At 43.4% G+C, this 26,357-nt stretch overlaps 5 protein-coding genes across 9 annotated transcripts; 3 read left to right on the top strand and 2 right to left on the bottom strand.

Annotated features, from left to right (window-relative positions):
* Nucleotides 1-651: 651 nt before the first annotated feature.
* On the bottom strand, nucleotides 652-2,970 carry elof1 (elongation factor 1). The gene is made up of 4 exons (XM_061090819.1): nucleotides 2,901-2,970; nucleotides 1,819-1,948; nucleotides 1,323-1,393; nucleotides 652-804 (listed from the first exon to the last, which is right to left on the bottom strand). Exons 2-4 carry the CDS (start codon nucleotides 1,932-1,934, stop codon nucleotides 740-742), a joined length of 252 nt encoding a protein of 83 aa, XP_060946802.1. The 5' UTR covers nucleotides 1,935-1,948; nucleotides 2,901-2,970; the 3' UTR covers nucleotides 652-739.
* A 1,406-nt stretch (nucleotides 2,971-4,376) lies between these two features.
* On the top strand, nucleotides 4,377-7,008 carry tmem205 (transmembrane protein 205). 5 transcript variants are annotated; one of them, XM_061089537.1, is made up of 5 exons: nucleotides 4,377-4,474; nucleotides 4,968-5,043; nucleotides 5,490-5,596; nucleotides 5,677-5,840; nucleotides 6,111-7,008. In XM_061089537.1, exons 3-5 carry the CDS (start codon nucleotides 5,497-5,499, stop codon nucleotides 6,411-6,413), a joined length of 567 nt encoding a protein of 188 aa, XP_060945520.1. In that variant the 5' UTR covers nucleotides 4,377-4,474; nucleotides 4,968-5,043; nucleotides 5,490-5,496; the 3' UTR covers nucleotides 6,414-7,008. The 5 variants fall into 5 exon arrangements, with proteins under 5 accessions (XP_060945520.1, XP_060945522.1, XP_060945519.1 ...); XM_061089538.1 differs by having other exon boundaries at nucleotides 4,379-4,462; XM_061089539.1 differs by lacking the exon at nucleotides 4,968-5,043 and having other exon boundaries at nucleotides 4,377-4,462.
* A 1,748-nt stretch (nucleotides 7,009-8,756) lies between these two features.
* Nucleotides 8,757-18,608, top strand: rab3db (RAB3D, member RAS oncogene family, b). Its single transcript, XM_061090391.1, has 5 exons — nucleotides 8,757-8,957; nucleotides 12,179-12,412; nucleotides 15,338-15,456; nucleotides 15,996-16,120; nucleotides 16,210-18,608. The coding sequence occupies exons 2-5, from the start codon at nucleotides 12,179-12,181 to the stop codon at nucleotides 16,395-16,397; spliced, it is 666 nt and encodes a 221-aa protein (XP_060946374.1). The 5' UTR covers nucleotides 8,757-8,957; the 3' UTR covers nucleotides 16,398-18,608.
* Nucleotides 18,609-19,421: 813 nt separating this feature from the next.
* Nucleotides 19,422-24,556, top strand: epor (erythropoietin receptor). Its single transcript, XM_061090630.1, has 8 exons — nucleotides 19,422-19,710; nucleotides 20,440-20,575; nucleotides 20,791-20,957; nucleotides 21,254-21,405; nucleotides 21,484-21,640; nucleotides 21,733-21,820; nucleotides 21,907-21,994; nucleotides 22,099-24,556. The coding sequence occupies exons 1-8, from the start codon at nucleotides 19,614-19,616 to the stop codon at nucleotides 22,822-22,824; spliced, it is 1,611 nt and encodes a 536-aa protein (XP_060946613.1). The 5' UTR covers nucleotides 19,422-19,613; the 3' UTR covers nucleotides 22,825-24,556.
* On the bottom strand, nucleotides 24,503-26,291 carry swsap1 (SWIM-type zinc finger 7 associated protein 1). The gene is made up of 2 exons (XM_061090632.1): nucleotides 25,892-26,291; nucleotides 24,503-25,418 (listed from the first exon to the last, which is right to left on the bottom strand). The coding sequence occupies exons 1-2, from the start codon at nucleotides 26,144-26,146 to the stop codon at nucleotides 24,855-24,857; spliced, it is 819 nt and encodes a 272-aa protein (XP_060946615.1). The 5' UTR covers nucleotides 26,147-26,291; the 3' UTR covers nucleotides 24,503-24,854.
* Nucleotides 26,292-26,357: the final 66 nt, after the last annotated feature.

The raw sequence follows: 26,357 nt of genomic DNA, 5'->3' as shown, positions 1-26,357 counted from the left end.
TGAATCATCATTATCACACCATGATATTCAAAATGGCAGAAATGACTTCGTCCTCATGTGTTTCAACATTTGTTCAAACTACACATCTGCGCTTACCTCTCTTTTCTTCTATCCGCCACATTTGTGCAATAAAAACACTTGAAAAATACGTTTTTCTGGTTAATGTTCTCATTGTCGTTACATCAAACTACACAGTACAGGTGAAATACACAAGAGTGTAAAAGACAATACATGTTTGTGGTTTTCAAAAGGAAAATTAAAATCTAGCAGTACAAATACACAAAAGTCTAAAAAAGGAGAAACCAACATAGTGATTCAGTGCATTTGTAACAGGGATGAAATCTGAAACACGACTTCCACTAACACGTGTGTATGTCAGTATATTCTACGACCTAAAGAAAGGAATGATTCTTTATATATAACAGAAATACAAAAAGTCAGGTTATATTAAAAACTTAATAATAATAGGACGGCTTAATACGGAGAATGTCAGAGCATCTTTCATCTTTTGTGAAAGGAAACAACACTTATCATCAGTGAAATGAGAAATGATCCTGGACGCTGACGCTGACACGTTACTGTCCGGCCTCCGGCCCAGCCAGAGGGAGGGGGGGGGGGGGGGGGTCCCGCTCAGCGTGTCTCTGACGGGAAAGGACGGTGGGACAGACAGGAGCTGATTCACCAAACCAGAGGTGAAGCGTGAGGTGAGGGAGAGAAGGTGAGTCACAGGGAGGCGGGGCTACTGATTGGCTGCTTCACACGCGTCGATCCAGTCGCTGTAGACGTCCACAGCCTCGGACAGATCTGAGGAGGGGACGTTAAGGGACATTCAGGACGAACACAGGGACTCGCCTGTCTGTGCAGAGGGGAGTTATTGTGTCGAATAATTGAGAATTAATTTCATATATATATTTTAATAAGTTATTTCTGTTATGAACTCTAACTCATTTAACTTGAAGCCACAATGTTTTGTGTTGATACATCTGAGAGAAACGTTTGTTCCTGATGAAGAATCCTGATGATTCTTTCGACTTTAATGTCAGTAACTTCATGCATATTTATTACACATATTGGTAATAATTTAATTTATCTTGTTTATCATCCAGAAAAATCCTCCATCAATCCCTCCAACCATCCACCTTTACAGTATGTAGCTGCACATACACAACTTCCTCATCCGACAATATAAACGATCTGCAGTAAGTGTGTCCCCTCGACATTATTTAATTATTACATTATAACATTATTTTAAGAAGACAGGACTACAGACAAATCTCTCTTTCAGCTGAAGCAACTGGAATCAGTCAAACACCGAAGGATACAGGTGATCGGCGTCTGGAACTCCTCCAAGCAGACGCTGCATGATATAATCCCCGTGTTCCGGGTCCGTTCCCTGGAAGAGAGGATTTCATGATGCATGATTGTTTTTATTAAAACTCTTTATCGTGAGCACCTAATAGGATGAATATTAATTGTAACTAACTAATATTATGAATAAGGGAACGTTATTTTATCTAGGCTTTTGATTTGATTGATTGGAATTTAATTTATTTGTATTTGTATAATTATGTCTTTATTTACTTCCATTTATTCTTATATTTTTATATATGTATTTTTGTAATATTATTTTATTTAAGTTATTTAATTTCTGCCTCTTTTTCTTAACCCTGAGTGTTTTATTGTGGGTTGGGGGTGTTCATAAACGTTTGTATGTTTATAAATGTTTGAATGTATGTTTCTTATATGTAAAACTCAATAAATATATTGTTAAAAAAAAAAAAACTCTTTATCGTGACGTTGCAGACGAGATCCACTTACATCTTGACGTCGCAGGATTTCTCGTGGTTGCAGAACGGGCACGTGAACTGGGTGTCCAGGTTCCCCGTCATCTTCTTCTTGGGAGGCGGCTTCCTCTTGGACTTCCTGCGCCCCATTTATACGCCTTTATCTACGCAGCGAAGAAATAACAACACACAACTTGTCTCGTGTTTTCACTTTATTTGTCTGTTTTAACCTGTATTCTACACCTTTTACACCTCATCTCGCCCCCACACCTCAAGGATATGTTAAATTAACACATATTATATTATATTATACTGCATTACATTGCATATTGCAATTTGACACTGTTCTACTGTTTTGCATTTTGCATTTCACTTTTTACTTTACTTATTATATCTTTTATCTATTTTTGTATATATATATTGTTTTTCTTATGTGTGTTGTATTTATTGTGTTTTTATGTTTCTATGTTCATTGTATGCACCAATAACCAGAGCAAATTCCAGGTAGGTGTAAACCAACTTGGCAATAAATACCTTCTGATTCAGATTCTGATCTTCTTACCCACGTGTCAATTTCAAATACATCTCCTGTACCTCACCCTACACACATCTTTTGAATTAATCTCCATCGCCTTTCACTGCAGTTCTCTTTTCCACAAATCTAACATTCTCCATCCTTTATCCATGTTTATGTTTCTCCTCCTTTGCCCTGATTGGTTAAGCTCTGTTCTTACCAACCCACCTGACTTGACTTTACCTTAACTGACCAACAGGAATCTGCACAACTGACCCATATGTCTGTGAATCACTGAATCCAGGTTATTCCCACTGATTAACCCCTGGAACCAGGTTGAGTGACACGTGGAGCTGGGATCTAATGAGAGGAATCACCTGATTGGACGGTTTCTCCTCCTGTGGAGCTTCATCTCAGCATCTCAGCTCCCAGGAGGAGAAACAGTCAGGAGGAATAACAACAACAGCTACATGCTAGCGAGGCTAACGCTAACAGCTGCTAGCATCTGGACTCGAACCCGGTCCCAGTTCACGTGTAAAAACCTTGGTTGTTTCGTGTCGGTGGTTTTAATGAGTGACACCGACGCGAGGACGAGGTCTCACCTGAGGGATGATGTGTAGAAGAGGAGGAAGAGGAGGAGGAGGAGGATGAAGATGCTCTGTGGGTTCAACGGGCTCCGGATGCAGCGTCTCCGCAGAACCGCGTCTGATTGGTTCGTTAGAGATTTTGTCCGCGTTGTGATTGGCTCTCAGACGCCAGGACTGACAGCGGCGGGTGACCAATGGCTGCTATCGTCTTCCAGGTTAACGCCCTCCTAAATTACAAAAAATACAAAAATAAATTGATATACAGATTATTGATCCAAAGGGAAACACTGAACTAGATTTAACGCATCATCTTTTTATATTTAGTGTCTCTTTTAAACCTAATGTCTCTGAGTTTCTTGAAACGTACAGTACTATAAAATAAAACGTTATTATTATTATTAAAATATCTAGATTGATTGTTTATCTCAAAGGAACAAAGCTGATTTAATAAACGTATTTAATAAACTGCAATACTCATTATCTGTCTGTACAATTCACTGTCTAATATTTAATGTTACACTGTTCATAATAATTCTATTTTATATATTTTCTTGTGTTTACTTTTGACTTTTACTGTAATTTCTACCTGTACTACCCCCTTTGCTGCTCTAACACATCAAATACCCTTAAATATTAAGACTAATTAAAGCCCTCAAAAAGCCAACTCATTTGCCTGAATAATAATAATAATAATAATCCTTACAATTTCAATAGGGCCTCACCTGTCAGTGCCTGTCAGTGCTCGGGCCCTAATTAAAGAGTATCTTATTTAATTCTAGTCCATTCTAGATAATACACAGTTTATATAATGTTCGGTGTCTATAACGAATTCAGAAACCAACCAAAAGTAAGAAATGTGTTACTTTGCTACAGAAAAATAAATGTATATAAAATACTTTTTTAGTGAGACACTCATAGTTTGACAGCGACATGCTGAGAAGAGAACTGATGAAAGGTTTCGCCTCAACAAAGGATGCAAGGTCTGAGTCACAACTCAAGATTAAAGCGATATGAGGATAATAAGTGGTGTGTGTGGTGTGTGTGTGTGTGTGTGTGTGTGTGTGTGTGTGTGTGTGTGTGTGTGTGTGTGTGTGTGTGTGTGTGTGTGTCCTGCTGTGCCCCAGAGTTGGATGAAACCTCCTCAAATAGAAATTTTTGTTGCTGCAGCAGGAACTTCTGCTGACGAGCTGCTGAGCTGCAGGAGTCAGTGTTTCTCAGGTTGTTCAGTCTGAGTAAGAAATGAACTGATCTGAATCATCACAGTGTTCAGAGCACAGACACTTTGTGTTGTATTCTGTCTCACTGTGTGTAGCTGGCCAATAGAGTCAATGATAATATATTTTTAAAAAAGGAAGCTTCGTCTGGTTATTAGAATAAAAAGTCTTCAGTTAGAAACACACGTGATAAATGAGAGCATATAAAAAGTTATAAATTGCAAGAGCCTCATGGAGGAATGTCATTGGTCGACCTGCTCCACAGGGGCGGGGCTTGTTGATACGGTTAAGGAAGTGACCCAGTGGTTGAACTTCAGTTCGTTTCTAACTTTTTGCAATAACTCTCACTTTAAGGACACAAAGGTGAGGACACAGGTGAGGACACAGGCGAGGACACAGGCGAGGACACAGGCGAACACACATATATGTTAGTCAGGGAAAAAGTCGAAATCCAAAAAGATGCAGTTGTTACTGAGCTACAGCTGTTAACACCTGCTGTTGTTCATGTGGACATTTTGTTGTATGTTGTTGTTTCGTGTTGTATCATGTCCGTTTTGAAACTTTGTCACATGTTGTTGTTTCGTGTCCGTATTGAAACTTTGTTGCAGATTAATGTTGATACGTTGTTGCCTTCAGGGAAGGTCGTATCTGTTATAATTGTCAGACATGAAACGTGTGTACGTGGTGTGCGTGTGCATGGGTCTGTGTGGGTGTGTGTGTCTGTGTGTTTGTTTGTGTGTTTGTGGGTGTGGGTGTTTTCTGCTGCTCCTTATCTCCTCCTCCTGCTGCACTTTATCAGCTCAGCTTCAGGCTCCAGTGATACACAACAGCCTACTTATTTAACACTAATGTTGTTTGTGTGTTTCAGCCTAGACAACAACAACAACAACAACATAGTGTTGCACAGTATATCAACACAAGAACGGTATCTGTAAACCCAGCTGGTAAAATATGTACTATACCTAATTTTATTAGTTTAGTACTCACATATATTATATGAAAAATATCATGCTCTTTAGCTGTGAATTACTTTTTTTTTTGCAAATATAATATATACTTATACTGAAAATGAGAGAGAGAGAGAGAGAGAGAGAGAGAGAGAGAGAGAGAGAGACTACTGCCCATCCCCTGAAGTTCTTTATGTTAACTTTAAATATAACTACAGCCTTTCTGAGGTTTATGGTATAACTACAGTATTTCCTTGTATAAAACTAGTCCTGTGTACTCAAACATATACCAGTACTGGATTCAGTCAACAGAAACGCTGGAGTGCTCTAATTTTGAAAAAGGGTGTCACAGCTGGATGGATGCTTCTAATTTTCAAATATTATTCTGACACATAAGGAAGTAGAGAATGAATGTTGATACACTGTGTGTATTGTGTGCCTAGTGTCACCATGGCAACAGTGGCGGAGCCGAGCGACCTGATCAAAGTGCTGCACCTCCTCCTGCTCTCCTTCTCCTGGGGCATGCAGGTGTGGGTCACCTTCATCGCAGGTAAGATGACAACCACTCCCTGAGCCCGGTGTCATTTCATCATCTGGTTTCTTACCCGGCTCTTGATCTTGATGCTGCAGGTTTCACGATGCGGCGGCGGGTGACGCTGCACACCTTCGGCCTGGTGCAGAGTAAACTGTTCCCGGTGTACTTCCACCTCCTGCTGGGGAGCAGCTTGCTCAGCCTGGCTGTGTACGCCGTGTTCCACCCCAGAGAACTGCTGGACTGGCACTACACTGTGCAGGTAGAGCGTCACACCGATGATACACACACACGGTGAACATCAGATCTCTAGAGCTGCTTTCAGACATGCACCGAACTCTAGATGTTCTCCAGAGTGGCTGCATGAGAGAACACAAATGTGAAGAATCTCCTGCTGTGGTGAAAGACAACTTGTAGACAAGGTTGTGCGGGGTCGTTCATATCTGATGATGTACTATAATCACAGTATTAAAAGGGAAATCATCTTTACGTCACCTTGCAGTTAACTACTTCATCCTTTGTGGTCTCGCAGATGGTTCTGTTCTGTGTGGTGCCTATCACAGCGGGTCTGAACGCCCGCTGGCTCGGTCCGAAGGTCACAGAGATCATGTTCCAGATGAGGGAGGTGGAGACGGAGCAGGGCCTGGGGAACCAGATCGGCCGCGGCAGCCTGAAAGCAGCGTACGACAAACTCCAAGAGCAGGACCCGAAGTACCGAGGGTTCAGGAGCACGTTCGTCCTCTACCACGGGATGTCCAGCGTCTGCGCCCTGATCGGGTTCCTCAGCACCACAGTCATCTTGATCTACACAGCTCTAAAGTTATCCACCATTTAGAGGGAAAAGCAGATTTCAGCATGTGAAAATTATCTTTTTTCTGCAGTCATCACAATATTTTTCATATGATAAAGCAAACATCATGTGTGCAAACAGTTTTTCCCCGGTTGCCTTGTTGCCATTCTTGCTATGTAGCTGATTATTTCACACAAAAACCTATTTTCCTAAAAAACAATGTGACAAAATGACCAAATGATGTGGCCACAAATAAACTTGTGGCACTCCTTTACCTTAATTATCTTGAATTTTGCACAACTGTCGAACCCACACCATTCTCCCCAACTGACCTTTTGAATGAGGAGACCTTTGTTAATTACAATTTCATTCTGTTCGTCAGTATCTAATTAATCCTGTCTTGTAAAACAGGATGTACTTTTTCTTTTTAATGTTTTACTCTATGACTCAAGATCGAACCTCTAATCAACACCTCTAGTGCAGGATGGGGAGTGTTCTTGCATCCCCAGCAGGGGGCGGTGTTTACACTCAGGAACTTTACTAACTTCATTTAACTTGTTAAAGCCTGTGTTTCAGTGGAAATTTGTTTTTGTGATTTTTTGTCACTGTGATTGTGAGATTAAACACATGCTCTGTTTTATTCTGCTTCCACTGATAATCTCCTTCCTGTTTGGTTTCCTCTGGGTCTTCAAAGCCCTGAAACCAAACCCCTCGGACAGATCGGTCTGGACAGAACCACGACGGTGAGCGAACCCAGACCCAGCAGACACTGTGCCTGGATTTGGAATGGGAACATTTTTGATTTAATTACCAGTGATGCACCGGAGAATCAGCCTTGTATGCAGAGAACAGTGTGTCTGCTGGCCGGCTGCAGGGTGAGCGAGGCTCAGCTTCAATCTGCACTAATGGATCATAATGGACTCATTTCAATATCAAATGCAGGAACTGAAAGAGAAGGGGTGAGGTTTGTTCCCAATGCAACTCATGCTGCATCAGGTTTTAAAAAGAATATCTGTATTTGAATATCTCAAAGTTGCATCACAAATTACAATAATCAAAACTAGAGTTTAATTTCTAAACCTCTGTCTTCTGCCCGGAGTCTAGAAGAGTTACAGAGAATCTCAAAGTGCGAGCAGGTTATTTGGGGATAAAAGATCTGAAACTTGTCGCCTGCTGATATTGTCTCAGTGTCGTCAGAAGTTTTTTTGAGAAGCCGACTCCGAAGGAAACAAACCTTGTTTAACGACAGAACAGGTTTATCCACCCATCTCCTCACGGCATGAGGAAGGGATTCCATACTAATTATTAAAATTACATTTTTCATGAAAATATCATAACATCTGTGTGCAGCAACGAGTAAATCAGTCAAAGACCAGGAAGAAAAGCTGCACGGCTTCAAAGTTCCTAAAGAGCACAACACGAGGAAGTAAGGAAAGAAAAGGAAGTGCCTGGGATTTGTTAAGTTCCAGCTTCCTCCCTCATTCCTGAGCCACAAAGAAAATAGCGTGCACGTTTGTGTGTAAGAAAACACGTCAGTGCAGCCACTGGTTCAGGGCCCAGTGGTTTGGAGCTGCAGTGATATGACTGGTTATCAACCGCTTGTTATTCATATTCTTGTTATCATCATCATAAAGAACAAGGAAAACAATTTGCTATTATCACGTCTACATTAAAGTCCCAATAGTGATTTAATAGCGATACAACATCTTTTTAAAATATGGGGAGAAGTTGTTAAATATCTCCAAAGTTTTCTGAGCACTTGAAAAAATATTATTATAATACAAATGCATAAAGACAAATAAGTGTTCACCTCAGAATAGTTTTTTTGTTTATTTATCATTTTGAATGAATGTGTTGATCCATGTGTTTTTCAATTTCTTCAATAAAATTCGTCTTTAAACTTAGAAATATTAATAGTTTGACATTTATTTTGATATTTAACAAAATCAACTGATATTTTATTAATAAACTATTTTATCTTGATGTAAATTTTCGCCCAGTCTTGAGATAATGATAAAATATTGTAAATTATATGAATAAAATCCTCATTGTTATAAATGACCTAATAGCTCGAGCACACTTAAAGTATTTGTTGAAAAAGTTGTGTTGTTTCCTCAGGGTGTGTGCGTCAGTGTGGTGCCCACGCGCGCTCACGTGCACGCGCAGAGCACATTGCACGCCCCTTCTCCAGCCTCTGCAGTGTGAGGCACACACACATATGCACACACATATACACACACGTACACTAATACACACACAGGAGAGATCCGGGAGCTGTTCCAGTCCAGCACACACACACACACGCACACACACACACACACACACACACACACACACACACACACACACACACACACACACACACACACACACACACGCCGGGGGAGGAAAAGGAAAAAGTGGGCACTAGCCGAGGGAGGAAGGAGCGTCGACTGCTGCTGGAGCTGCAGGTTGTTCAGATTGTTCAGGAGATTCCAGGATTGATCTGAAGCATCTGAAGAATCAAGAAGGATCTGAATCCTCGAGGAGGATCTGAAGAATCTGAGGATTCGAGCTGATTCTGTTTCTTCCTCCTGAAGCTGAGTTGTTGTAAGTTTTGAGTTTCGTCTTCTTTCTGCCTCTCACTTCTCCTCCACGTCTCTGGATCACCTCGAGCTGCTGCTGTGACTGCTCCAGGTTCATCCTCCTCTCAGCTGAAGTTTGGTTCGATTCTCTCCACTTTGTCTGTAAAGAACGTGATGTAAAACTCATGTCCAAGCAGGGGCGGATCTAGGATCTTTGCTGAACCTGGGGGGCCAGGGAGGTGCCACAATTTACAAAGTACAAATCTCTGACTCAGTCAGGTGCACAAGTCAGTCCTATAGTTTACTGTTCCTCTTTCAGCTGTGAGAACATCATTGAATATGTTTTTGAGGATTGTTGCTTCATAAAAGTTCTTACCAAGTTGTTTATTGTTCGTTGATGGCGCCGGTCGACAATGAAGGAAACACGACTTGCGGCGACAATCAGAAACGCTAACTCCCTTAGTGGCGATAGAAAAGGAGTTAACTGTTTTTTTCTTTAGCCGTTGACCTGCGTCTTCACACAAACAACAACCTGTGTTTACTCGCAATTTTTTTAAACCCACTAACATCTGGCTTTTGTCTGTAATGTGAATAGAAACAATCAGGATTCACTCCTCAGTGAAATGACAGGTTTTAAATCAGCAGTGATGGAAACGTTTCATCCAGGAGAACATTGTAATTCATTAAAACAGCAAATGAATAATTGTTTATCGCCTTTTTCTCGTGGGTTTAACCTGTAATCCCCCCCTTGTTTCCAAGCTACCACTGGTTGCCAGTGTTTGTGACCTGCCTCTTCCTCTAATGAGACAACAGATGTGGCAGCTGCCAGTGGATCAATAGTGGTTATCTGCCGTGGGTCAGGCCGCCTGCAGGATCCTGGTTTCAGTAAACAGTGGCAGCCGGAAGGGGGGGGGGGCGTCGTCAGGCCTGTGTTCACCTCAATGGCCCCTGTTTGTTTTACTGGAGATGATAATGCCTCGTGCCATAAAGCAGCTGCAGGTCTCAGCTCTGCTCGTCTTCCACTCGACACGGAGGACGTCCCGAGGTGACTCAAGCTGCTGAGGACGGACATCACAGTCCCAACAGCTGCTCAGAGTGATGAAGAGGTTCTCTCTTCTTCATCACGTGAGGGGAAGAGGTTCAATAAGTGCAGTCGGTGGTTGTGTTGCTTTATATTTCACCTCAGTTTGTGCTCGAGAGGGAACTCGACACCACAGAGTTGAGCAACACGATGTAAATCTTCTCATTGACATCACACGCTCGTAAAAAGGGAAGACGACAGTTTAAGAAACGTCTCGGGACATTTCTCTTTGCCCTGAAACATCCTGAGCTGCACAGTAAACACCAGCAGCATGTGACTGGCTTTACCTCCGGATTAAAGGCTGATGACTGAGAGAATAATATCATTTTACAGGGGGTGCGTCCACACTGTGGCCACCTTTTAAATACACATAAACGTACCAGGGAGACCCCGACACACAACGGGCATCATGTGATTTCACTGTAAAATGTCTGGAGAGATTAGAGAAGTTGTGTAACGGCCTGAGAACAGATTGTGTTAATAGTTTCTGCTCCTACAGACTGAACCGTGACGTATAGTTCTATAAGAGAGAAGTGTCTTAAAGCAGCAGCGTCATTACAACATCGTCCAACACGTAGAAAACCTGTTTCCTTCCATAGGGGAGTGAGAGATAAACGATGAGTTACAAACATCACAGACTTTTCATGACCCCATCACCTCCGTTAGGTCATCACATAAGCTGTTTTCTCATGTTGGACTCGTACAGACTTTATACAGAGATTCTACTGGGAGAAGTCCAGAGAAAGTCTAGTCTCCTGACTCACACAGCTCCTCTGGAGAACGTCAGGAGATTATCTGAGGTTCACTGACATCTGAAAGCAGCCGAACGTGATGAGATGGAAAGGACTGAATGTCTTTAGAAGTCAACTCGATTTTATTCTTAGAGAGAAAGAGACAAATAGCAAAATCCTCTGGTCAGTTGTATTCTTAAGTGAAGACTTTAAATCTACTTGATGTCTGTGAAAAGTCTTATTTAGGCTGAATCCACCAATGTTTTGTTTTAACATGAAAACCATCTCTGTCCACATGAGAGATTTGGCTCCATTCTTCCCCCTCTCCTCCTCTCCTCCTCTCCTCCTCTCCTCCTCTCCTCCTCTCCTCCTCTCCTCCTCTCCTCCTCTCTTCCTCTCTTCCTCCTCCTCTCCTCTCCTCTTGATATCTCTATCCATCTTACCAGTTAAAAGCTGAGTGAACTCACCGCTTCGGCCACTAATGGTTCTTTCTGGCAGCTGATCCCAAGTCTCGTCTCCACGGAGATGAGATACTCCAGAAAGGGGCAGGGCTGAGCGGAGCTGTATCCCCGCTGAGGACAGTGGATCGTGTGTGTGTGTGTGTGTGTGTGTGTGTGTGTGTGTGTGTGTCTGTGTGTGTGCACGTTAAGACGTATAGACTCTACCATTCACCCTCCCTCCTCCCACTGTGTGGACGAGTGACATTAAAAGGCTTAATGACAGCGGTAATCTCACACCTGCCCCCAGGAGAGATTTCCCTGATATGACTGGTCCCAGTGAAGCAGATGGTGTCGCCTCCTTTAATTTAATAGCATCGTTAGCTGCTTTAAACTTTATGTCGTCGTTTTCACATTAATTAACTTCTTTGATTCAATGGCAGATAAATCAGTTCCACACTTTGTGACTTGTGTAATATTCTAATCTGAGTTTGGCGGATTGAAGCTGAAATGATAAATTAAGGAACAAAATCCTCCACAGTTATAAATTATAAATTATGGTGTTTCTACTGTTTTGTCACTGTTCTACTGTTTTGCATTTTTGCATTTCACTTTTTACTACTTTTTATATCTTTTATCTTTTGTATCTTTTTATTTTATATATTGTTTTTCATTGTTTTTCTTATGTGTGTTGTATTTATTGTGTTTTTATGTTTCTATGTTCATTGTATGCACCAATAACCAGAGCAAATTCCAGGTAGGTGTAAACCTACTTGGCAATAAATACCTTCTGATTCTGATTCTGATTCTGATTCTGAAACATAAAACTTGTGTTGAACCTCTCGGCTCTAACGTGTCCATCAGCTCGTGGTTTCGTTTTTAACCTGATTCTTTTGGCTTTTAGCAGCTTAAGATCCATGAGACCAGATCTTAAACCAGAGTAGACGCAGATATCAATGATATTTAGATCTGGATTTTATTTCCACTCTCTCTCCAGATGGCGTCCAATGACTCGCGGACGCCACCGCCCGCTCAGAAGGACGCGGCCGACCAGAACTTCGACTACATGTTCAAGCTGCTGATCATCGGCAACAGCAGCGTGGGAAAGACCTCCTTCCTGTTCCGCTACGCCGACGACTCCTTCACGTCGGCCTTCGTCAGCACCGTGGGAATCGACTTCAAGGTCAAGACCGTGTTCCGCAACGACAAGAGGATCAAGCTCCAGATCTGGGTGAGTGGAGGAGAGGGTTTTGATCGGGTCCCGGTTTCAGGGTCGGGAGGCGGGTTCATCCAGGACAAACAAGCAGTCACATCCACGCCTCACATCTCCCGATACAAATCCTATTGATATTGTTAAGGCTGTTCAAACAGATGATTCATTTGAACCAACAACGTGAGTGACTGTGTGATCCACAAACGGAGGCTGAGGTGAATCAGCAGCTGCAGCAGAGCAGCACACACCAAAACACACACACTCTCTCTCTCTCTGCTACCTCCGTCAACGTGTCCCTGATGGAGGACATGTTCGTGATGTAATGGCTGTATAATGTTTATCAGCTGGACGTGTTTGTCCCGGCTCTCGACTCGACTGCTGATGACCAGGAGACATGTTGTTTCCCTCGGGTCAGGAAGCAGAGGAAGTTCCCTATCGCCATCTCACAGAGCCGTGGTGACGACGAGCTGTTGGAGCTGGTGGAGCAGTGTGTTTACTGGGTGTGGGAGCAGCCGGGCATGTCTCTGTGCGTGGCGTTAATAATCAACCTGTAGAATCCACGTTCGCTTACTTTAGGTTATTGTGGACGATCCTGTCCCGTCTCCCTTTGTGTTTCACCGGATCCGACGAGCCTGATCAGACGCCACATGGCTCCGGCTCCGTGTTCACACAGAACTCCGTGTGTTCTCACCGTATTGTTTACTCACTGTTTACATCCCGGCTTTTGTGTCATGGAAATATCTTTTTAATCTTTGTGCAAACACACACACACACACTTCTGTGGACTTTGCATTGACTTCCATTCATTGTGGACAACTTCAATAAAACCTTAACCATCACTCACATCTTGCCTAATGGGATGCCACATTCAGCTGTTCTGTCATTGTGGGACTGATGAGGAAGTGCTGCACATAGATGCCGTGTGTGAATGTGTGTGAATGTGTGTGAATGTGCGTGATGGCAAAGCTGGGAACACAAATGTCCGAGTGAGAGGCTCTAGACTCTCTCTCTCCTGTCAGCGACCCAGTGAAAATTCTGGATAATGTCAGAATGAGCTCAAGTGATAAATCGGCAGGAGATTCCACAGGTCACGACATTTCTGACATGAGACATATCTCAGGCCGTGCACGGAGAAGACACCTGGGAAGATGTGATTCCTGCAGCAGATATTTCCACGTTACATCCTGAACACACAGGTCTGTGTTGTTGTGAATCTGCTGCTTTGTGTCGGCAGCTAAACGTAAACACAGGTGACGCATGTTTAAAGATCGTTGTCCCGGCGACGTCAGAGTCTGTGGCCGTGCACACGTCTGATTTAAAATCCTGTCCATAATCATACATAAACACATGAGGGGGGGGGGGCAGCTCCTGTTTACTGGTCAGGTCGATCCCAGGAGCCTCTGAGAATTCTCTATCTGGTTAAATGTCAAATATATTATAATCTCTGCCTGGAGGAGATAAAGACGGACCTGGAATATTTCTCACTTTACTGAAACAAAAGCAGCCGAGACAGGATGCAGATTGTGACTGTTGCATTGTGGGAGAGTCAGATGATAAAGTGTGCAGCCCCCCCAGTCTGTTTCTGTGCTGTAAAGTGAGACGGATCATTTAGGCCGATCACCCAGAGCGGTCCAGGCTGTAATGGAACATTCATAACCTTCAATGGCCTCTGGTTACCTGGACAACCTCCCCCCCCTCCTCCTCTTCACTGTGAGGAAAACATCCGATAAACACACACACACACACAGAGACACACACACACACACACACACACACACACACACACACAGGATGCAAATGAAGGACCCTGACTACCTCGATCTTTGTGTTTCCGGCGTCGACCTCGACTGTGAAATCAAACACAGCCTCGGTTTAATTAGAAGATGCTTCCTGATAAGCAGGTCACCGGCTGAGGCTGCTGGTTCCAACGCCGCCGCCTCCTCCGCCTGCGTCACGCTCGCACGTCTGTTATCTGCGTGATACTCCTCGCCGCCTGGTTTATTGATGGAAGCCAGAGGTCCTGGCTGATGAGGAGCGATTGTGGCAGGAGATCATATCTAAATGTCATCTGCTGGTGGACGGTGTTAACGGGAGCGAGGGACAGAAACACGTGAAGGCTTCACACTGTCCAGTCGTGAATTACACAACCAGTTCTGTCTGAAACTGGCGCCGGAGTCTAGTGAAATAATGGCTTTTAAAGAACTTTATTTACAGATGTGTGTGTATTTAAACATTGTGCAAATATGTGCTCGACGCAGAAGGATATCCACCTCAAGTGACAGTAAAGTTAAATAAAGAGTCATGTGGATAAACAAATATTGAAGTATAGGATATGATGTATCGGAAAGAAAACAGTTCATATGTCAAAGAAGTGTGGAGAACATGAATATAAAGGAGAGACAAGAAAAGAAAAAGGGGAACCGGAAAATCTCACAGTACATTTGGAAAGTCTTGTTCTGAGTTGTAGAGTTATGAAATATTCTCTGAATTCAGTCGAGGTGTTATTTGCTATTTTGCTTTTATGGTTCACTGTTTAAAATGTCTCATCCTTAAAATGTGTGGTAACATATTACTGTCAGATTTAACAATCATATAAAATCCATCAATTTAAAAGATGACAGCTCAATATTGCATCAAGAGGCCACGGTTTGAACAATGCTGCCACCTTGTGGTTTAAAACTGTACATTGAACTAGACATTCCTCTTATGAAGCCACATTTAAATTCACCAGATCTGGATTTTTATTAGAATCTGCACCAAACTACAGTCATTAATATCCGTCCTCTAAACATGTTGAGCATTTTCATATCACTTCCTTTCACATGTGTGCAGTAGGTTTTGCCCAATCCGGCTAATTTACAGACGAACAAACAAATGGAGACAATAACCTAACACAACAACTGCCCTGTGTGTGTCTGTGTGTGTCTGTGTGTGTACATGCAGGACACAGCGGGCCAGGAGCGTTACCGCACCATCACCACAGCTTACTACCGAGGAGCCATGGGCTTCCTGCTCATGTATGACATCTCTAACCAGGACTCCTTCAACGCCGTGCAGGACTGGTAAGTCGTTGTGTTTCCACAGTTTCACATCAACACCAGGAACCAGGGAGAAGTCATCACTCTTTTGTTTGGATTGCGCCATCGTGTTGTTGGTTATTTATTGCTCATTAGTTGATTCTTTAACCTATTTTTCCCTCACACATTTTATTTTCCAATTTGACTGAATTTGACTTTAGCAAAAGGTTAATTTCTACGGATCTCACCCAACCTGCACCACATGTATGACGTAACACATTAGGATGATTTGGAGTAAAAGTATTTTAATTTACTTTGTGATATTCAGGAGTTTTCAGAACATCAAGGATCTGATGTTCTGCAGTTTTCACAAAGCAACTCTGAGAAATCCTGCAAAATCTATGTAAATTCAAATATTCAATTACTGAATATCTAGGATTGTATCTTATTTGTTGGTTCCAAGAATCAGCTTCACAGATCATGTTTTTGCTGCTTTTTAATAATGGAGACCATACACCTGTGTGTGTGTGTGTGTGTGTGCGTGCGTGCGTGCGTGCGTGCGTGTGTGTGTGTGTGACCTGCAGGGCGACACAGATCAAAACCTACTCTTGGGACAATGCTCAGGTGATTCTTGTGGGTAACAAGTGTGACCTGGAGGACAACAGGCTGGTACCCACCGAGGACAGCCAGCGACTAGCAGAGGAACTGGGTGAGAACCCCCCCCCCCTTCCTCCTGTGGTTACTCTCCACCTGTTAGCAGTGAATCTAATGACTGAACCACTTCTTCTTCCGCTTCAGGCTTCCACTTCTTCGAGGCCAGCGCCAAGGACAACATCAACGTGAAGCAGGTGTTCGAGCGGCTGGTGGACGTCATCTGCGACAAGATGAACGAGAGCATGGACGGAGACGCCAGCCTGGTGTCCAACCACAGGAACCAGGGCCTCAAAGACTTGCCTTCAGAGAGCAGTGGGGGTTGTGCCTGCTAAACACACACACACACACAGACACACACACACACACACACACACACACACACACACACACTGATGCTCCTACGTGAAGATCAACTCCTTCTGTGCCTCGACCATGGAACGTGTCCCACCTCTTCCTGTCTCTTCTCTCTGCTTCGCCCCCCCACACATCACAGCACAGACCAAAGGACAGTTGGATTTTAATCACACAATCAAACATCCGCACAACACACACACTCACACACACACACTCATCACTTAATCATACTTGAGTTGGAGCTATAGTGAAAGTAAACAACAAACAGCTTTGTCACAGTAACTAGAGTAAATGTAACTTGTAACTTCCGCCCCTGGAACACCTGGGACTCTCTGGCTCTCTGGACGTCTTCGTCTTCTACGTGTTCGGCTCCACTTTCTCATCCTGACATATTTGTTTTTGTTATTGTTGTTTGAGTCCCCCACTCGCTCTCTCTGAACCCCTCCCAGGTTTCTGCAGTTTTTCCACGAGGCAACAAACAGAAACTCTGGAGCTTCTCACATTTGCTCAGAAAGCAGCTGATGTCTCAACCTTAAGTTCTTAAAAAACATGTTTTACTTTTTAGGAAAAACTCTTTTTCACCTTCTTGTTAAACGTAAACATTCTTATCTTATCTTAGCACAAGGACTTTGTTCAGATAAACAATTGAGACGTACCTTAAAGATTGTAACCTCACCCTAACTTTGGAAAGAGCCACGCTAACAGTTTACAACTGTCTTCAGTCTTTGTGCTAAGCTAAGCTAACCAACTGCTCAATTTTCCTGTTTGACTCTTTGCAAGAAAGCCAATAATAATCCCTTAATGTTGAATTACGTCTTTTAAAAGAAATCAGATTCCGCTCAATGTAAAAGATACAATCGTGTTTCCTGCTCTGTAAAAAATAATCCTGACTCAAATGAAACTGAAGTATGTAAATTCATGTCGCCTCTTCCTCCGCTAGATAATCTGTGTGGTGTGAGATTCTGAGTATTTATCTTGTAGTCCATCATTTTAAAGATGGTAGATTGAGCTCATGGTGATGAAGGAGCTCGACAGGATGTCATCATGAACCTTATCGAAGGATTTAGAATCTCTTTTCTCACGCAGGGACACCGACTGAGCTGCTCGGGGGTTTTACTGATGAACGTTTGCGTGAGGAAGTCGTTTATGACTGGAAACACAGGAGGTATCGGTCGCGTGGGGTGACTGGCACGTCCTCGCCTTGTGCCACTTTGTCTTGCACACACACACACAAACACACACGCACACACACAGTTCCCCTTGCTGCTGCACGGAAAAACAGTTGACATGGCAAACACACACAATGCTCAATCACTTGAGGATTCACATATTATTCCATTTTTATTATTGTCTTTATATCCATTTACTGTCAAATCAATCATCTTTTCATTAGTTTGTTCACACTTTGTTGAAACCTGGCTTCAGATTCATGCAATTGAAATTTGAATTGCAACACAAATCAGGAAAGATAGAAAAACCTATCAACCTCCATAACGTTTTATTTCTGACCCTTAATTGTCACGTTTGGAGCCGTTTGACCATCGCTGACCAGTAACTGTCAGTTGGTATCAACCACAACGTCTCGCCGTGCCAGAGCCCGTTGTCGCTCCGCACATCTGGGGGGTTGGGCCACAACTGGTGGTCAGCCCCCCACCCCCACCCCTGCCTGCTATTGTGTTAGCTTGTGGTCACGTATCTGTCTCGTCTGTGTGTGTGCTGCAGAGGACTTTATAGATTTGACAGATCTCAGAAAGCTGCTTCCATCGTCTCCTCTGCACCGAGGTGAAGAGCTTTCCACCGGCTGACACTACATCTCTGCAGAAGCACTGTGCTGTTATGTGTGTTTCGATGGAATCAGAGGGTGAACAGTGTCTGGGACAGTTTCATATCAAACATATTGAATGTGCTGAAGCTGCACCACTGGACTCATGTCTGGAATACGACTCTGCTGTTGTACAGACAGGTCTGTAGCATCCGAGCTGCTCAGAGTGTTTCCTTTCCTTCTGTTTTGCTTTCTCCCTGAAGTTTATTGTATTTTCATGTGGTAACTCTCTAAACGACGGGAGATAACATCTTTGATTCCTGTATCTGTGAGTTCTGAAAAGCATTGGATGGAAGCCTTGTGAAAATAAACAAAATGAAATTGAACATGTGTAAATGTGTGTATGAAAATAAAGAGTATATTCATTACAAAAGGGAGAGGAACTGTTTTCAGATGCTTCTTCTCTGAAGTGTAATTTAAGACCTTGAACCCGAACCAGAGAAACCACACTCTGCCATTGTCCTCCACAACAATGCAGATTTCCTCATCCTCTTCTTCCTGTTACCACACAGCTATACCTCTCCTGCGCCGGGCCTCTGCACAAACCCTCTGAAGATTGTGTTGTTCAGGGGGTCGAACATCACAAAGCTGCTTCTGAGAAGTCATTGTCGTCACGTGAATGCAGAACATCTTGTCTTTGCATCTCTTCACAGGGATCACAGTGTCTTCTCGCTCCTCTGAGTGATGTGAAGAAGCCTCAGGGCTCAGGGGATGGGCAGCTACACACCCCCCCAGGCCACTTATCATGGGTGAAGACACAGGGTCGCCTGCAGCTCTGATAAAGCTGCTGAACGAGGAAAACATGTGGGTGCAGAGAGGAGATAAGAAACCGTTTAGCTCTGTAGGTGTGAGACTCTGCGGCCACAGATATTTCATCTCATGCAGGGATTAAACTGGCCCGGAGCCAACGAGGAGCTGAGGATTCATCTGAACGCATCAGCTTAAAGATCAAGACAAATGAATAACATGTTTTTTTTACTTCCTCCGATACATAAACGCCAAGACTCACGTGATCTATATTATCATTTGTGCGCTTTTACGCACGGCACAGGTCCGCTCGGCTCACATCCCTCAGGCACTGCAAGTAGTAAACATCGGTGAGCACGTGACTCCCGCCCATCATCCGGACATTGAAAAGTTGTGTAAGCCCCCCCCCTACACACTAACTTTGGGAGAAAGTAAACAGCTCAGCTCGACGCGTCTTATCGCTCCAGAACAGGCGCGTAACCGCGGTGCGTTATCCACGGTATCTCATCCAAAAACAAGCCCCCCCACACCCCGGAGAGAGCTGCGTCTGCGGGACATCATTCTTCATTGATGCAGGAGGACAACAGAGGGACAAGGTGTTGATGTCCACACAGAAGACAGGAGGATGACATGTGAGCACCTGAGGCGGGTGGTGACACTGTGCGTGTTCCTGTGCGCGGCGCGTGCAGCTTCCTCCAGCCAGGGCGACTTCCACAAGAAAGGTAGAGTGACGGTTTTATGAAATATATTATTATTATTATTATTATTTTTATATAAAGCAAGTGGATTTATTGTGATGAACCTTTTAACATAAGAAAAAAGAAGAGTTGTTTCCATTGTGATGTCGACAGAGGTGTAAAAAGTACTGAAATATTGTACTCAAGTAAAAGTTAGGTTACTTTGATGAAATTGTACTTAAGTACAAGTTAAAGTACCCATCTAAAAATCTACTCAAGTAAAAGTTGAAAGTAGTTCATTTAAAATGTACTTTAAGTCAAAGCTACTTAGTTACTTCCAACAACTTGAAGATTGACAAGGGGTCATAAATCCAATCCAACAACAGTTCTTTTTAATTAAAGGAAAATCTTTACAAATAAAAGTGCAATGACATTAAACATGTCAAATATTAAACATTTAACATGTCAACACAACATTTAAGAACTTTTGGTAGAACATGTTAAAAACATGAACCACATGACAGCTAAAATAAATAGTTAAAATGACGCTGTCCCACTGTATATATTTAAACTTTTGGTTAAACTTTGGTCCACCTTGAGTCCTATACTTCAGTCAAAATCTACTTAAGTAAAAGTAAAATTGCCCATTTCAAAAACTACTCAAAAAATTACAAAGTACACACAAAAACTTCTCAATTACAGTAACGTGAGTAAATGTAACTTGTTACCTTACCCCATTTGTTGATTGCCCCCCCTCTACTGTACCCCTCTTAGTGGCTATGATGCTGAAGGAAGAGCCAGTGAACCCCAAGTGCTTTGCTGAAGACAGGAACGACCTCACGTGCTTCTGGGAGGAAGATGAGGAAAGGGCCGGTTCTGTGGATCAGTACTCCTTCACGTACACATACGAGTGAGTCACAACCGTTATGTACAACAATATCAATATAACAATATTCGGAGTTAAAGGGAACAGTGTGGTTATAAAATTATTTTAAGGGCCCGCTATTTAAAAAAACAACCTCTCAGTCAAGATACAGAAGAACCAGATCCAGCCAGAATAGTGTCAGGTTTCCTAGTGATTTCTCAAATTTGACGCCACAGTGTTTGTGTTTGTCCTGAAAACAGAAATGAAAAAAGCAACGTGTGCCCGTTGAGAGCCGTCCCTGCAGCCGGCGGGAAGATGCTGTTCGTCTGCCACCTGAATAACACTCAGATGTTTACCATGATGGACATTAAAGTTCACAGGGAGACAGAACTGATCCACAACCGCAGCCTCTACATCGAGCTTGTCTGTAAGAAAGGAAATCGTCTACATGTTACATTCAGGGAAACTTTATTTGAAGCTGCTATGATCAATATTTTCACATTGACAATAAATCACATGACTACTGTAGCAGCTGCTTGTCTGACACACAACTGACAAGACCTACAGCTTGTTTCTGCTGCCTCGTGTGGCCAAAAGATGATTGTTGTAGATTTGAACAATGTTGTGATCAACACACACACGTTCCCCGACATGTCTGAGATGAAGGAACACGTGTGGTGTTATCGAATCATTTTCTGTTTCCTGCCTCTTGTCTCTGTGCAGTTCTTCTCGACCCTCCTAACAACGTGACGGTGAACCACACGGGGAATCCGGGTCAGCTGAGGGTCACCTGGCTGCCGGTTCCCATCAAGTACATGAACGACGCCATGAACTACGAGGTCAGCTGCGCCCCAGCGAACGGCTACCCGGGGCAGGTAGGGCTTGTGTCAATCCCCTGATATGTGAGAGATTGAATCCTGGACTCCTGTGACAAGTTGTGAACTCTCTTGCAGGTCGAGGAGGTGAAAGCTGGTTCCGAGCTGATCCTGAGGAACCTGCAGCCGGGGACAAAGTACAAGGTGCAAGTCCGAGTGAAGCTGGATGAGCTCAGCTACAACGGCTACTGGAGTTCCTGGAGTGAACCGGTGTTCATAGAGACACCGCCGGGAGGTGAGAATTCATCTGCTCCAGCAAAACAAGGATGTGTCACATGTTCTCTGCTGTGGAGGTTATTTCCGTGTTTCATTCTGTGGCTCCTGCAGAATTCGACCCGCTCATCATGTCCCTGACTCTCATCATCTCCTTCATCCTCGTGGTGCTGTCGCTCTCCGTCCTCCGGTCCCATCGCAGGTCGGTCAAACACGGACACGTTCGACACATTTCAGATGTTCTCACCACGTGAACACATGGCTTCATCTGAGGATTATGTTTTGTAGGTTTCTTACAAAGAAGATTTGGCCGACTATCCCAAGTCCTGAGGGCAAGTTCCAAGATCTGTTCACAGTTTACGGTGGAGACTTCCAGGTGAGAATCAGACTTCAGGCACACAAGTGGATCTGTGAGGCCGAGCTAAGTGCTACTGTCTCAGTGTTCTCTCACTCTAACTTGATCCTCATGTTGGTGTGCAGGAGTGGTTAGGCCACAGCAACGGAGGCTTTAGATCGGCTCCAGCTTTCTTCTGCTCAGAGGAACGCCCCTCAGCCCTGGAGGTGCTGTCGGAGCTCAGTGTCTCCTCGGCGCTGCCCTCGCCGCCGCTGCCACCCAAAGTCTCCAGAGCTCCAACCGCAGACCGGAAGGAGGACGTGGACGGGAAGTGGCCGGATGAGAGAGAGACGTTAGAGAGGGGCGATCCTGCTGTGACAGACGGGTGGAGAGCAGCGCCACGCGACCACTGGCTGATGGAGCGCCTGCGTGCCCTCCACCAGCAGCCCTGCTCCCAGTCCTCTCTGCTGGAGTCTCAGGACACGTACGTCACTCTCAGTAACCACAACCACAGCCAGGCCGAGCACCTGGATGATATCCTAGAGGAGACCTTACCCCTCCAGGTGCTGTTTGCCTCCAGGAACACTGCGCTGCGTGAATCCGACTCTGACCTGGGGTCAGTGCAGCAGAGCTCCGGCACTCTTTCCTCCCAGTCCAGCTTCGAGTACCCAAACCAGCTCTGGAACCACAAGGGCCCGGGGTACACCTACATGGCAGTGGCAGATTCTGGGGTCTCGATGGATTACAGCCCCATGAGCAGAACGGACAGCATCGGGAAAGTGGTTATCTACGCCAATGAGTATAATAATGAGATCCCCTCGAACAGGAGGCCGTTCCTGCCGCGGCAGCAGCCCGTGCAGGATGGCAGCTGAACGCACAGAGACTCAAACCACATGGCGTCATGTCAACTGTTAAAAGGAGAATCCAGGATTCTGTCTCTGGCTGAAACACGGAGCAGTGCAAGCTGAAGGACTCCATGTCAACTGGATAAACATTTCTACTTTGCCAAGTCATCCCCGATCTGTAGAGGACAAGCTGTGGCTTCTGCAAGGAAATATTCATGTTTGAGATAAGTTTAGTATAATTTTTTAGCTTAAATAACCAAAAAGCTTTTTACAAGTAGACGTACAGAAATGGAAACTGAACATTACAACCTGATGCGTTTTCTGCCCCTTCTCATTTTTATTTTGTCAACAAATCCCAGTTCCACTCTCCCACAATTTTGTCTAAATAAGTATAAAATTAATATAATAATATATTTACACATGATAAACAATATATACAACAGTTATATTTAATATTGAAACAACTTATAATATAATACACTTAAATACACAACTTAATATGAAACAGAAATTAGTATGAACATTAAAATATAATGAATATAAACTAGTTAATCTAATCCATCCTGTGGTTCCTAAGACGTTTCAGTTAATAAAAACTTAACATAGTTTTGCAAAATATAGAAAGACCAACTATTGAGTTTTTCTTTATTCATGTGATTTGTTGACAATAACTTTCAGCCTCAAATCTAAATCACTTTCACTTGAACCCGGCAGCTATAAAGTCAGAGTCATTTCCAAACCTGATAAAACTGTATTTGTAAATAATATTAAGTTTTGTTATTGTATTTTATCACAGCTGTATCAGAGAGGGATCAACATCTTAAGTTGTTGTTATTCTCATAAAAACATATTCCTGAGCATTAAAATAGTACTTCCACTGTAGGCTGTGCAGGGAAGGTTTAATATTCATTCTCAGGACACTGTAGATGGTAATTAAACTTAATTTAAGTCAACACTGCCGTCTAAAGAGTAAAGCTCACGTGACGTTTCAGATTTATTCAAGTTTTTGAATCAAACTGAATCATTTCCTTGTTAGTTTTTTATGTTTCTTTGCTTTTGTGGCTTTGAAAAATTTTTTGTTGCTGAAATTGTAACTGCTCTTAAAGTATATGAATATATTTCTACACATGTCTGACTAATATTTTGTAAAAAATGAAAGCAGTGTGACTAACAAGTAACTAACTGACAACTTAAGGTTTGAACCAACTTTCTTCTAAGTTGTTCACAGCAGCAGTTCCTCCATCTTTCTTTGTTATCAACCTTGGACAGTTCTTCAGTTTACCACAGTTTAGAGTCTTTAATTAATCTGCATGTTTAATATGATAAAATAATTATCTTTTGATTTTGTTTACTATTTGAAATCTTACTAATACCAGTATATTTTGTGAGAGCGAGGTTATTTTTTTCAGTCTCAAATAACAACTTTCTTCAATGTTTTCAATCCTCAAACATTTCTAATATTTTCCTCTCTCGGCCGCGACATTGTTTATTTTTCTAAATAAGTTTTTTCTGATGTGTGAAGTATTTAAACTGGGATATCGCTCAGTTTAGTTGAGTGTTTCATTCTTGTTATTTCCTCTCAATTTGTAAATCAATTGTTTCCAACCAGACTGGACTGGATCCTAAGTTTGAGTAATGTTGATTAAGGGAACAAACATTGATATACTATACAAAATATATGTTTATTTGAATATACAATGTGTTTTTGACCTTTTACTTCTGTGTATGATTTCAAAGTTTAACTCATTAAACATTTTACATCTACAAACCATTGTGGTCCATTTAAATTATAAAGAAAATGTTGAACAGCACATTTATGCATTACATTGAACCCGATCAGCAATAACAGTCAAACAATGAAAAGAAATGCTCAATGAAATAAATGAAAACACATAAAGATAAACAGAGACCAAGAACTGTTAAACTTTAACATGTCTCACTGTCACTGGAAAGCTCCTTAAATGCTGAAAATGTGCATTTGCATTTGTACATCTGAGCAGAAACAATCCCTGAGTCAACAAATACATATCACAGCTCAAGTTCTTGAAACTGACATTTTAAACCACCTTAAACTCCATTAAACCATTTGGAAACAGCAGCAGCTTCCACTCCCGGGCCACAGCGGTTCCGTCCCCACAGTCTTTAGAACTCGATGCCTCTGTGATGCCTCGGCCAGAGAGGTAAACGTGCCACACCTGCTGCAGTCCAGCTGCTGCCGCCTCATATCCTGCGTCCGGGTCCAGCGTGCAGCGCACATGGAAGTAGCGATCGAGGATATCGAGGATGGGATCTGAGGCAGACGGCTCCCTGCTCGCTGGTCCAGCGTCGACCACCGACTGGAACGAGGCGATGACGCGACAGGGGCCGGAGCCGGAGGATCGCTGCTCCAGGAGGCGTGAGAGGAATGCAGCGGTGTCACACAGCAGCGCAGACAGGTGGGCCGCACACGACTGCCCCCCCGGGTGCAGCTCTCTGTGGCTGCCCCCTGTGGAGCCGAGCAGGAAGCCCTCCAGCCCGTCCACGATGATCAGGGAGGGAGGAGACGTGTGGGGGGGCTCGTGCAGGGCGGCCACCTGCTGCAGCAGCTCCTCCACCGTCCGGGGGTAGCAGAACCGGATCTTCTTTAAAAAGTAAAAAAATAGAAAGTACATTGAAAGACAATTTGAGTGAAGCTGGAAAAAACTACACAATCCAAACTGGAGCAAGTGTATTTATATTATAAAACTATTGTTAGTCTATTAAACGGTGAAGTAATAATCCTTATCTCTGAGCTAAACAACATGTCTTAGTCTTAGAACCTCAAATATGTTTGTAGTTTTGCAGAGAAAATAACAAATAATCAAAATATCGATTATCAAAATAGATCAACAGATGGTTTCAGCTCTGCTCTTCACTCGATCTTCACGGTCTAAACGCTGCTAAATGATTTGTTAAGAATTAATAAATACATTATTCATAACCTGAGTCATTTACAGCTCAACACAACAATGTCACCACTGATGACAGCCTCCTGGTCACTGGACCTTTATGCATTGTGCATGGTTCATAGAGCTGCTATTGCTCTTATGATGCAGGAGGAGGTCTCGTCTTGTACCTTCAGACTCTCTGGACTCGGGACCAGTTTCTGCAGGGAGGCCGGGAGGCTCCGGATCAGGGTCCGGGTGAAGAACACGACCCTGAGCCCCGGGTGCGAGGCGGCGGTCACGGCCGCGAGCAGCAGCACCGAGCGGCCGAGGCTGTTCTCCCCGAGCAGGAGGGCGCTGCAGCGGGGAGCCGCAGCAGGAGGAGCCGCCCGGAGCTCCGAGGGGGAAGCGAAGGTCCGGAACACCAGGTTTAAAATGTCCGTCATGTTAATAACACGTGTTAAATACACTACATCTCTGATAACGAGGCTTTCACTCAACTTCTCCGGTGTTGTTTACATGTGGCACGTTGGTGTTCGGCCTGCTGAGGTCCTGGTGGAAAACAGGTGTCTATTAAAGGTTCCGCCATGATTGTCAGCGTGCAAAGAAAATGTAAATATTATTAGTGTTTATTAAATATATATAGTAGTATATGTA

Source organism: Limanda limanda, chromosome 17, assembly GCF_963576545.1.
Source record: "Limanda limanda chromosome 17, fLimLim1.1, whole genome shotgun sequence".
Classification (NCBI taxonomy): Eukaryota; Metazoa; Chordata; class Actinopteri; order Pleuronectiformes; family Pleuronectidae; genus Limanda; species Limanda limanda.
Note: the sequence above shows the minus strand (reverse complement) of the source record. Positions and strands in the feature narration are given on the sequence as shown.